This window comes from Miniopterus natalensis, chromosome 5 (assembly GCF_054644295.1).
Source record: "Miniopterus natalensis isolate mMinNat1 chromosome 5, mMinNat1.hap1, whole genome shotgun sequence".
Taxonomy (NCBI): domain Eukaryota; kingdom Metazoa; phylum Chordata; class Mammalia; order Chiroptera; family Miniopteridae; genus Miniopterus; species Miniopterus natalensis.
In genome coordinates, this window is record NC_142085.1 from 4,755,316 (window position 1) to 4,767,056 (window position 11,741).

The following is an 11,741-nucleotide window of genomic DNA, read 5'->3' on the forward strand; positions in this document are numbered from 1 at the left end:
GCTTCTGTAAAGTGACATCCATCAGGTACTTGGTGGCTTTTCAGACATGCATACCCTTGATGGCCTGAGTGTTCTTAAGGTGAACACAAAGATTTGAACCTCTTGATTTGCATGATTTTGTGGGGTTTTCTGGGTCAAGTGAACAGTGAACCATTTTCAGAGACCACATCTGGGCGCTTTTGGGAAGAATCCATCCCACATTCTTATTCTAATACCCCAAAGTGATGGTATTAGAAGGCAGGGCCCTTGGGAAGTGATTAGGTCCTCAGGGTGGAGCCCTCAGGAATGGGATTAGTGCCCTTATAAAATAGACCACAAAGAGCACCCTTGTGCCAGTAAGGACATGGCCAGAAGCAGGCCACCTATAAACAAGGAAGAGAGCCCCTGCCAGACACTGAATCTGCTGGTGCCTTGATCTTAGACTTTCCAGCCTTTAGAACTATAAGAAATGAATGTTGTTTACAAGGCAGCCATTCTGTGGTATTTTGTTATAGAAGCTTGAATGGACTAAGTCACCCTGTAAGCTTTCTTTATCTTAAGAGTCAAAGGAGGAGGGCAGGCCACTACTTACCATCATGGTTGTGTCCAGAGTCCTTGGTCATGTCCACATGTGGTTCTCTCCCACCTTCTCTGGGAGGCTGGGCTCCCTTTCTCTGTGGCTGGGTGGGTTCCCCTGCAGTACCCGTGTCTACCAAGAGACCTGTTAGGCTCTCCCTTGAGATGAGGAGATGGTCCTGCTCCACTTGTGCTAAAGGTGACCCACCCTGGGCTGCCGCCTCAAGAGCTCTCTCCTGCTGAAGAACAGGTACAACCCACTCTGTCCCAGCATCCCCTTCAGCTGGAAGCTGGCTCTTTCTTACACCTGTCACAGTTGAGGCTGATAAGGACACACTCTCCTCAGCAGTTGTTCCACAGTCCCCTCCTGGGGGAGGCCACACTGCAGGCAGCTTTGTAGGGCCCCCTTCTGCTTCCACATTTGTTGGATTTTTCCATGTCACAGGCTCTTGATGCTTCTCCGGAAGTGTAGCAGCTGGCCCTTGGGGGACTTCCTTTTCCACTTGTGTGTTGAAGCCCGCTGTGGCAGAGGCTTGGCTTCTCTCCAGGTGGACTCCAGGTGAACTCTTACCTTCTTCCACTTCTATATCACTGTCCCTGAAGGGAGGCTGGCTCTTTTCTGAATGAGCTTTGTCTGCATAATCCTTGGGGACACAGTCTCTCTTTTCCACCAGGTTTCCGCCCCCCTCGTCTGTGTCACTGCCTCTCCCAGCAGAGGTCCGGCTTCGCTCATGGAGAGCGGGAGGCTGGGCTGCGTCCTCTTGCACATCCGTGTTTCTGTTCCACGCAGAGGCCTGGCTCTCCTTCAGATGGGCCAAGGTGAGCACTGCTGACCCTTCCTGCTTGTCTGTGTTGCTGGCGCTCAGCACAGAGGCTTGGCTTTGCGCCAGGGCCGCGAGTGGGGCCTCAGCGTCCTCTATATCTGTGTCACTACCAGCTGGGCTCTCTTGAAGATGTGCCAGGTCAGGTCCCCCAGGACTCCCTGTACAGACTCCATGGAAGATCTGTGTCTTCTGCACAGGAACTACAGCTGGGGTCGCGGGAATCCCCTCTTCTTCCACGTCAGTATCACTGTCTATGAAGCCAGAAGGCTGGGCCCTGTCCAGATGAACGTCAGCCGGCCTTCCTGGAGGCCTGCTCTCATCCACATCTGTCTCACTGTCCTCCCCAGCGGGCTGGCTCCTCTCCAGAATCACCCCATTGCCTGCGTCCCTCTCGACTCTTGTGTCACTGTTCCTCTCCTGCCCAGAAGACTGATCCTTTTCAAACTGGATTTCAGTTGTGACAGCTCTACGTTGCTCTGTCTCTGCAGTGGCATCTCTTGTGGCAGCTGAAGAGGCCTCCCCTGCTGCTGGTTGCTGACTTTCTTCCTCATCTGTGTCACTGTCCAAGTTGAAGGTACAAGGTGGCCCAGGGCCATCTGGGGCAGAAGAAGGCCCCTCTTCATCACTATGAAGGGAAGAGAAGAGAAAGAGTTTATACAATCTATTTCCCAGGAAGGGATACCTGACTCAACTGTGAGCTCCTTGAGGGCAGAGACAAGGTATTTGTTTTCTGTCTCCAGCAATTAGTTCTTCACTTGGCACATCAAAGGTGCTCAATAAAAATTCACTTAGTGAAAGAGTATGTGTAGTTTCCCAGCCCTCATTTCCATGACGATTCTCTCTCTTAGAGATGCATCTTTCAGTCCTAGGTTCCTTCTCTTTCTGAAGACTCAGGTGTCTGGCCCCCAACACTCACCTCTCTGGAACGACTGTTGCCAAAGGGGAGGACGCGGTCCTTGGTTCTTTCACCATGTACCTTTCAGAAGGACGATCTGCAAGGAGCAGAAAGGAGTAAGTTGACAGTTTTACATTCACCGTCCCATCTCCTTGCCCACCCTCCCAATACACACACTTACCTACTTCGTCTTCTGAGTCCTCAGCCAGCAGGATCCCCCAGGGTCGAGTACCTCCCTGTACCCTCGGTGTCTCCTCTACAGTTAGGGGGCCCCGGGAGACAAAGGGCAGGGAAACATCCAGGCGATGGTACTGGCAGGGCAAGTCAGCAAAGACAACGAACTCCTGGTCCCTCAGACGATGACTCACCCCAGGGCTCAGGAATTTAGGAGGCCTCAGGATTTGAGTACCATTGAGGCTCCCACAATCCCAGAGGACAGGTGCCTTGTCCCGGGCCAAGATTTCAATCACTGCATGTTGCTTGGAGATGGATGGAAAGGGCAGGGCCACAGAGCAATCGGGCATTCGGCCTATCACATTCTTTCCAAGGTAGAGTGGGAAATCTAAGGATTAAAGGGTAGAAAGAGTCCAAGGCCACATTCCTGGCCTGCTGCTGGGGAAATTTCTGCTTAATAACCGGCTACTCATTTAAGGTCCCCACATGCAATAGAAAAAATAAAGGGCCTAAGGACATCTAAGTATTGAGGACTATATGCAATGCATTATTTATAGTCAACACTCTACCTAGCCATATTGGATTTTTTCTGTTGTGATAAAATATACATAAAATATAGCATTTTAACCATTTTTAAGTGTACAGTAAAATCACCCCGTGTCCCAGATCTCCTTGAAATATATTCAAGTTTTACCCTGGCCGGTGTGGTTTAGTAGTTAGAGTGCTGACCCAGGACTGAAGGGTCACAGGTTCGATTCCCCATCAAGGGAACGTACCAGGGTTGCAGGTTCAATCTCAGGCCCCAGTTGGGGCATGTGCGGGAAGCAACCAACTGATGTCTCTCTCTCACGTGGATGTTTCTTTTTCTTTCCCCCTCTCTTTCTCCCTTGCACTCTCTAAAAATCAATGGAAAAAAATATCCTTGGGTGAAGATTAACAACAATACACACACACACACACAAAATGTTTCTTACAACCCTCCAACTACCTCTCCACAAAAATAAGAGGCCTATACCAGTACTTCAGCATCCATATCCCCTGACCTTTTTCTGGTCCGTGGGCACTACTGAAGACACGCAGTCGCCCTAGGGGCTGCAAGCTACACTCCGAGGAGTCACTGGGTCTCTCTGTCTCCTCCTCTTCATCAACCTCCCAGTTAATAGCTTGAGTGTCCTCCATGATCTGGGAAGGAAACACATTATCTCCATCACTGGTTCACAGAGTCTCAGAGAGGAGACTCACAGCTGGGGTAAACCTGGCCAGTTACGGAGTTTATGCTTCTCTTTATGCCAAGTATTCTGTTGTTATCCTTCTAAAGCATCGAAAAAATATTTTTGACTGTGACAAAATAAGAAATAAATATCATAAGGTCCCAAGTTCACAAGTAAATGTTCCTCAACTTACAATGCAGTTACATCCTGATAAATCCATAAGTTGAAAATACCATAAATTGAAAATGCATTTACTACACCTAACCTACTGAACATCATAGCTTAACCTAGTGTCCCTTAAGTGTGCTCAAAACATATTAGCCTACCGTTGAGCAAAATCGCACAAAGCCTATTTTATAATAAAAGGTTGAATGTTGTATGTAATTTATTATGTATAGCATTTCTGCAATATTGTAAAGTCAAAAAATCATAACTCAGAGAACATCTGTATATACAAATACACACAGTCATTTATATAGACAAGTTTTTGAGAAACTGCTTAGCCTTACTATATGTGAGTTTTCATTCTGTGCTTTTTTTTCTGTTTTTAAATGCTGATTTGCAATCCACTAAATTGATTTCAATATTCACTATTGGGTTGCAACTCACAGTTTGAAAAACACCATTTTAAAGGAAGCTAACTTTTGCCAAGCATCAACCACATGTTGGACACTGTGTTATGTGTGAGGGAAAGTAGCCATATGAGGCAGGCATTTAGGAAACTAAGACTAAAAATATTAAATTATTTGCTGAGGATAACATAGCAGGCAAGTGTAAAGGACAGAAATAAATGTGCTTCTGGCTGCAATGCCCATGCTTTTTACACGTTACCAGACCACCTCAGGTGATCAGCACCTATCCCGTCACTTCTCACCATATTGTAACTTCTGCCATCACCGCCCCCCCCCCCCCCCCCCCCCCCCGCCCGGCCAACTGAACCAGCACAACTGTCTTTTCCTCTAGGGTCCATTATGTTTGCTAAACAGTAGTTACCACGCACCTGGTACCACTTGAAGTCTTACAGATACATTCATGAACCAAACATAAAATTAACCCTGCCCTCCTAGAGGTTACATCACCGAGCCTACTGATCAAAGACGACAACTCAAAATAGCATGAGTGGAATTCACTTAGAAAGATGCCACCCTAGGGAGAGCCGTTGACAGGGAAAGTAGGGCGCCTCCAATGCACACAGCGTTAGCTCTGTTCCGATGACCGGCGAACTCGGCCATGACCCATGGCTCCAATCCAACAGGCTGCCACCTTCGATCCCCAACCTGACGGGCTCCGTCCGGGCCCAGCCGTGCCAGGCTCTTCACACCCGAGCTCGGGGCGGAGCGTCAAGAAAGGATGAGCACTATAATCTCAGGAGCAACTTCCGACTACCCTCCGGCCGCGGCACTCAAGGCCCGCCCCTCCCGCCCTCCGGAGAAACAAGATGGCCCCCGGACGGCGGCGGGCGCGGCCCCCCAGAACTCACCTACTTAGAGACCCCGCGCGCGCCACCAGTAACGGCCGCGACCGGGCGGTGCGAGCGCTCCAGCCAGGACCCCAGCCGATTCGCTGATTGGCTCCACCCGCTGTCTTTTACACCCGCGGCAGGACGATGAACGAAGCCACCAATGCGGGGGCACAGCCAGCAGCCCCAGCCCCGCCCCGCCCGCCCGGCCCCGCCCCCTGCAGCTCAAAGGGGCGGCTCTGCGGCGCGGAGACCCGCTGAGAGAGGCGGGGACGGTCGTGCGCGCCCGGAATAGCGCACCTCGATTGGGCACGTCCCAGGATCCACCCACGGCCCCGGGGCCGCCCACGGCCGCTTCACCGCCCACCGCCCACTTCCCGCGCACAAATCCAAACCGCGACCACAGAGCCTCGCTGCCGGCCGCGCCTAGAGGGGCTCCCATGGTCCGCGCCCCGAGCTTCTGGTGCGGCCAGAGCGCCCCTCGTCGGCCTTCGCAGACACGGTGGCTGCTGACTCATGGAAATGAGAATGGACTGCGGGCTGCTGCCGTGGCCAGAGGCTGCAGCCTGGACAGCAGCCCGCAGGCGTGGCGCTTGAGGATTCCTCGCTGCAGTGGAAGTTCATTTCCTTGTGCTTTGCTGTGTAGAAATCTTGTCATTTCCTCCCTGAGAATTCGGCCCTGATGGACATTTTGAGATCGTATACCTCAAGTAAAGATCCCCAGGCCAAGAGAGAACCCTTTTTGCTAGCCATCGTCAGGCTGACCGAGGTCTTTCAAGGAGGGAAGAAAGGATAAAATCATTTACTATTATCTCACACTAAGACAAGAAGATAGTTTCACTCGTGTGTAATGTAGAAAGTCCTTTTTCATTCGTTATCTCACTTCATTCTGACCACAACAAGTAGGCAGAAGGAGATTTGAGGGAGGGAATTGAGGCTCTACTAAGTTAAATGACTTGGGTAGGTTTCTACAGCTAATGTAAGGTAGAGACTTAGAGACTAATTGAAACAAGTCCTTTAATTCTAAATTCTAAACTCTCTCTGCTGCCACAAAAGAACTACTTTCGTTGTGATTATGCCCTAAAACATTTTTAAAAATCTATTTTGAGAGTGGGTAGAGGGGTCTTCTTACACAGCTTGGTTCTTTTATTTACGACTGAGAGATGTGTACTGACTCCAGCGTAAACTAACAATGATGACTTGATATTACATGTCCTCTGTAATGGTGCTTACCACACTCTATTGTTTGTACACTTTTCACCCAATTGCAAGGGCCTGGAGGTCAGGGAGCTAATTCATAATCATTTTTGTGTCTCTAGCTCCTGGTTTTGGGGACGCTCAGTATCTATCAAGTGAGCTAACCCCGGAGAAAAAGCGTGCCACTCTGATTTGAGCCCATCCAATTTTCTCCCACGAATATGCCCTCCCTATTTAAAAATTTAAATCCTGAGGCTCTTTAAAGGTTGCAATCGCCAGCCACCTAGTCAGTGAAATCAGCGAATTGAAAAACTACTGACTTCATAGTGTCTAAAGGCAGGCTGGAAAGACAATGAATTTCTAGCAGGCATCTCACCCCATAGCTCTATTTAACAAAACCACAGTCTTCGACGCTGCTCCAAGGCCCAGATGTCCTACATGGACGGAGACGTCTTGGCTTCACAGATCCCAGATATGTTTCTCTAAACCATTCCACTGATTCTTTGAACATACCCTGCAGACAATGACATCTCTATCCTGCAAAGACCTTGCTGCAATTTTGTTTCTCTTTTTAAACATTATCGTTAGAAAACGCCCAAGGAAATAGCAGGAGGGCAAACCCCTCCTTCTTCTTGAGGTATCTGGGGGAGCAGTGGCTTAGTGTTCGTGTCCTCGGTCACCAAAGGGCCAATTGTTAGATAGCAGAGCAGTGCGCCGCGGTTCTCCTCAGTTTTCGCTGAGCTAAGCAGTCCAGTTTTTCCCAAGAGCTACCGCAGCCGCGAGCTTTCAGGGCGTGGCCACCCCACCTTCCAACGCCTGGCACCCTATAGTTCCCAATTCCTGCAGCCCCCCAAACGACTCCCTTTTTGCCTTAAAAAACTCAGGCTGAGAGGAAAGTCATCTTGCGCAAGGTCATTTTTCATAAAACGTCAAAAAACCAAAACCCCCAAACCAAATATCCTCCCACCCGCCCCTTCATTTTTGCAGCGAGGACAACAATGGAGGACTACAACTCCCAGAGAGGACTGCGCTCGTGCACCGGAGCAGAGGCCAATGGGTGCCGGCTACCTGACCCGCGTGGACTAATCAGCGCCAGCCTCGCCGAGGCTTTGTCTCGGAGCGGGGCGCGGGCCTTCTCCCGCCTCCCCGCGGGCGCACGCGCGCCCCGCCCTGCCCGCCTTCCCTCCCGCGCCCGCCCTCTCCTTTCTCCCTCTCAGAACCTTCCTGCCGCCGCGTTCGGATCTCGCTGCTCCAGCCTCCGGGGCACGTCCCATTCTAGCGGCCTGTGAGCGGCAGCAGCAGAGAAAAAAGATTACCCCCCCCATTTTCTTGCCCCCCACACACTTTTGAGGCGAACAAAAATTTTTAATTTGAACCATGAGGGAAATCGTGCACATCCAGGCGGGCCAGTGTGGCAACCAGATCGGTGCCAAGGTAAGGATTTTAAACCTCTTAACTATATTTCTGAGAAGAAAAGAATTCACATAAACTATGTAGAATGGTTGTGGGTTGTTTGCAGTCTCCAGCCTTAGCCAAGCTTTGCCAAAAAGAAGTTTTATATGTATAATACACATTTATAGGTAGAATTTCCTTTTGAAAAATGGGGAATTAATTATTTTCTTGGCAGAATCATTTTGGGGAACCTATCAAAAGCACCCTTGAGGTTTGGGGGGCGGGAAGACCGGGGTTCTGTAAGGTTTTACTTAAAGGGGATCTCCTAACGGTCCGAGAGCCGGGGAGGGAAGGAGGTGCGGAAACTGGCCGAGACAAAGCGAGGCGAGGTTCCTCCATGTGCATCGCCCTTGGCGGGGTTTCGCAGGCCAAGCCCGAGGGGAGAGGGGCGAGGCTGGGGGGACAGCTGCCGAGCCCGGCTCTCAAGCCGGGGACGCGGTGCGCCAGGGTGGGCTGCACTGAGCGTTACCTCCACAAAAGACCAGGGGCCTCAGTGCGCCTCCGTGATTCTTGATGAGCAGGCCCGTAGTTTTTTGTGGATGGAAGGCTAATATGAGCCGGATTCATTTTGCTCCCTTTATTTCCCCTTTAAAGATACCTTTTAGGGCTTGAACAGATAAGGAGAAAAGAGGCGGTTAGAGGGTCCCTCAGGACTAAATTGTGGGAGAAAGGAAGAGAATCCTCATTTAAAGGAAGAGGAGGGGGAAACTAGTCAGGGGATAAAATTCCGAGGCCACGGGGGCATTTCTTTCTTTTCTTTTCTTTTTTTTTTTTTTTTTGCGCGGTTACAGTGTAGCGGGGGAGGAAGTGCGGCCGCTACCGGCTGCTACGTTGTAGCAGAAGGGCAGGGCTCTGCCGGGCGGGCCCCGTGTGGCCCTGCGGACCGCCAGGGGGCGCGCTAGCTCAGGCTCCGCCCCTCGCGCGCAGATTTCGCGCTCAGCCCCGCCCACGCCCGACGCCTCCCTTTGTCAGCGGCTCCGCGTGCTCTAGCGCTGCAGCCGCGTGGAGGGCCGGGGGTGGGCGGCTGGCAGCTGGTTTGTCTGGCCCTTTGTGCGCGGTGTGGAGAGGCGGTGCCCTGCGCGTGGGGGTCGAGCAGTGAGCTTACCTAGTCAGGTCGGCCGCCTCAGTCCACCCCACCTGTGCCAGCGATCCCCGGGCCCTCCCAGCTGGACATCATTTCACATCCCAAGGAGGCTTTCCCGGGGGGGGGGGGAGGTGTCTAGGGGAGGGTCGTGGCAGGCAGATGGAGGGGATGCCAGCACAGCGTGTTTGGTGTTAAAGTGCTGGAGGCAGGGGCATAATCGACTAGAACCTGAGCAGTCGGGTTCATCGTTCTTACCCGACAGTTCTGGGAGGTGATCAGCGATGAACATGGCATCGACCCCACCGGCACCTACCACGGGGACAGCGACCTGCAGCTGGATCGCATCTCCGTGTATTACAATGAAGCCACAGGTGAGGGAAGGAGTCCAGAAGATCAGGTCCCATCCCCTCTGGTACTTCTGGTGTCTCTTTATATTCCCAGGGAACCCCTTATTCCCTTTGAATGAATCCGTCCTTTCCCTTTGGAAACCTTCCTCTATTTAATTTCTCACCACGGGGGTCAAAGACCAGCTCTGCTGCCACCTAGTAGCAGCGCCTGGAATCACAAGTTTGGGTCCCTGACTGTCACCCAGCCCCAATTTATTTACCTTCTGCCAATTTTCACTCTTCTACTTTTCTCCCTGTAGGTGGAAAATATGTTCCTCGTGCTATCTTGGTGGATCTAGAACCAGGCACCATGGACTCTGTTCGCTCAGGTCCTTTTGGCCAGATCTTCAGGCCAGACAACTTTGTTTTTGGTAAGTTATAGATACCATCATTCAGTTTATTTGGGTGCAAGAGGACAGGGAGAGTTAGGAAATGGTTATCGGACTGGACAGCTTTTATAGGGTCATGTTCTGAATCTCTAATGGAGGAGGGGGGTGACTGCCTTAGGTGGTAAACTGTGTGTGTGGGGGATATCATAGGTGAGGGCATTATCCCAAGAGTTGAAAGGTGGAAATGTGATGTGTGTACCACACTTTACTAATCAAGCTTGCCTCCTGACCCCATTCCAGGTCAGTCTGGGGCAGGCAACAACTGGGCCAAGGGCCACTATACAGAGGGGGCCGAGCTGGTGGACTCGGTCCTGGATGTGGTGCGGAAGGAGGCTGAGAGCTGCGACTGCCTGCAGGGCTTCCAGCTGACGCACTCGCTGGGCGGCGGCACCGGCTCGGGCATGGGCACGCTGCTCATCAGCAAGATCCGCGAGGAGTACCCTGACCGCATCATGAACACCTTCAGCGTGGTGCCCTCGCCCAAGGTGTCCGACACGGTGGTGGAGCCCTACAACGCCACGCTCTCGGTGCACCAGCTGGTGGAGAACACGGACGAGACCTACTGCATCGACAACGAGGCGCTCTACGACATCTGCTTCCGCACGCTCAAGCTGACCACGCCCACCTACGGCGACCTCAACCACCTGGTCTCGGCCACCATGAGCGGCGTCACCACCTGCCTGCGCTTCCCGGGCCAGCTCAACGCCGACCTGCGCAAGCTGGCGGTGAACATGGTGCCCTTCCCGCGCCTGCACTTCTTCATGCCCGGCTTCGCGCCGCTCACCAGCCGCGGCAGCCAGCAGTACCGCGCGCTCACCGTGCCCGAGCTCACGCAGCAGGTGTTCGACGCCAAGAACATGATGGCCGCGTGCGACCCGCGCCACGGCCGCTACCTGACGGTGGCCGCCGTGTTCCGCGGCCGCATGTCCATGAAGGAGGTGGACGAGCAGATGCTCAACGTGCAGAACAAGAACAGCAGCTATTTCGTGGAGTGGATCCCCAACAACGTGAAGACGGCCGTGTGCGACATCCCGCCGCGCGGGCTCAAGATGGCCGTCACCTTCATCGGCAACAGCACGGCCATCCAGGAGCTGTTCAAGCGCATCTCGGAGCAGTTCACCGCCATGTTCCGGCGCAAGGCCTTCCTGCACTGGTACACGGGCGAGGGCATGGACGAGATGGAGTTCACCGAGGCCGAGAGCAACATGAACGACCTGGTGTCCGAGTACCAGCAGTACCAGGACGCCACGGCCGAGGAGGAGGAGGACTTCGGGGAGGAGGCGGAGGAGGAGGCCTGAGCCCCGCCCCCGGCCCCGCCCCCCCACCGCCTCTCCCGCCTCTTCTTTCCCGGCTGTTCTAGAGCAGTGCCTGGCACGCAATAGGCGCTCAATAAATACTCCTCGTTTCTTGATTGTCTCCTCTCTTCCGCTCTGGGATCTGTTTCTGCCATTCTGCTGGGCAGCCTTGTGTTTCCTTATGGCGCCCATTTCCTCCTCTCTGTCCAGTTAATTTCTTTTAAAAGATTTTAGAATTGATTTTTAGAGAAACATCCATGTGAGAGCAGACCATGGATTGGCTGCCTCCCGCAGGCCCTTACTTGGGATTGAGCCCAAAACCAGCGACCCTTTGGTGCGTGGGGTGACACCCAGCTGAACCACATGGGCCAGGGCCCAGTTAATATTTAACTCATTTCCAACGTAATTCGTCAAGGAGCTGGATGTCGCCCAGATCCCATGTTGGAGCTGGGCTGAAACCACCATGCGAAGCCCACGTGGCAGCCCAGGGAAAGGGAACCGTGCTGACTCTAGCTGCAGCAGTCCCACGAGTGGGCGGGGTCTCCCATTCCAGAGCAGTTTTGGAGAGCTGGCTGTTAAAGTCCTAGTTTCCAGGTATTTTTTCGTGCTCCACCTTTAGCTTTGGGGGAGGTGTTAACAGTATTATTTCGATTTTCAGTCTCCAAGCTCTGTCCTGAGCTGTTTCCTTTGCAGGGTCCGCCCCATTCTTATCAAGTTAGGACCCTTCCCTCTTCCACGTTACCTCCCACAGTGAATCTCTTCCTTTGAATGGAGGAGTTAAAGGAAGAAGAGAGTGACCAGCCTTAGTCCCTAAGACTCC

At 52.6% G+C, this 11,741-nt stretch overlaps 2 protein-coding genes across 6 annotated transcripts in view; one reads left to right on the top strand and one right to left on the bottom strand.

Moving 5' to 3' along the window:
• The window catches only part of MDC1 (mediator of DNA damage checkpoint 1), a 19,546-nt gene extending 14,369 nt beyond the window's left edge, over positions 1 to 5,177 (bottom strand). For 2 of the 5 annotated variants that reach the window (XM_087817261.1, XM_087817260.1), the window contains exons 1-5: positions 4,805 to 5,065; positions 3,492 to 3,630; positions 2,456 to 2,836; positions 2,296 to 2,371; positions 572 to 2,004 (exon numbers count right to left, since the gene is read on the bottom strand). In XM_087817261.1, the coding sequence (XP_087673387.1) occupies positions 572 to 2,004; positions 2,296 to 2,371; positions 2,456 to 2,836; positions 3,492 to 3,630; positions 4,805 to 4,891 (2,116 nt within the window). In that variant the 5' untranslated portion in view covers positions 4,892 to 5,065. Of the gene's footprint in view, positions 1 to 571; positions 2,005 to 2,295; positions 2,372 to 2,455; positions 2,837 to 3,491; positions 3,631 to 4,659; positions 5,066 to 5,139 lie in introns of those variants that run through there. The other 3 variants (XM_016214795.2, XM_016214793.2, XM_016214792.2) reach the window with 3 other exon arrangements.
• Positions 5,178 to 7,522: 2,345 nt separating this feature from the next.
• TUBB (tubulin beta class I) lies at positions 7,523 to 11,716 on the top strand. The gene is made up of 4 exons (XM_016214758.2): positions 7,523 to 7,749; positions 9,114 to 9,222; positions 9,498 to 9,608; positions 9,867 to 11,716. The coding sequence occupies exons 1-4, from the start codon at positions 7,693 to 7,695 to the stop codon at positions 10,922 to 10,924; spliced, it is 1,335 nt and encodes a 444-aa protein (XP_016070244.2). The 5' UTR covers positions 7,523 to 7,692; the 3' UTR covers positions 10,925 to 11,716.
• Positions 11,717 to 11,741: the final 25 nt, after the last annotated feature.

What these genes read in the sequence shown, in the direction of transcription:
- TUBB (XM_016214758.2), top strand. Translation starts at nt 7,693, where the DNA reads ATGAGGGAAATCGTGCACATCCAGGCGGGCCAGTGTGGCAACCAGATC. An exon ending in GTATTACAATGAAGCCACAG is followed by an intron (nt 9,223 to 9,497) that starts GTGAGGGAAGGA and finishes TTCTCCCTGTAG; the next exon opens with GTGGAAAATATGTTCCTCGT. An exon ending in GCCAGACAACTTTGTTTTTG is followed by an intron (nt 9,609 to 9,866) that starts GTAAGTTATAGA and finishes ACCCCATTCCAG; the next exon opens with GTCAGTCTGGGGCAGGCAAC.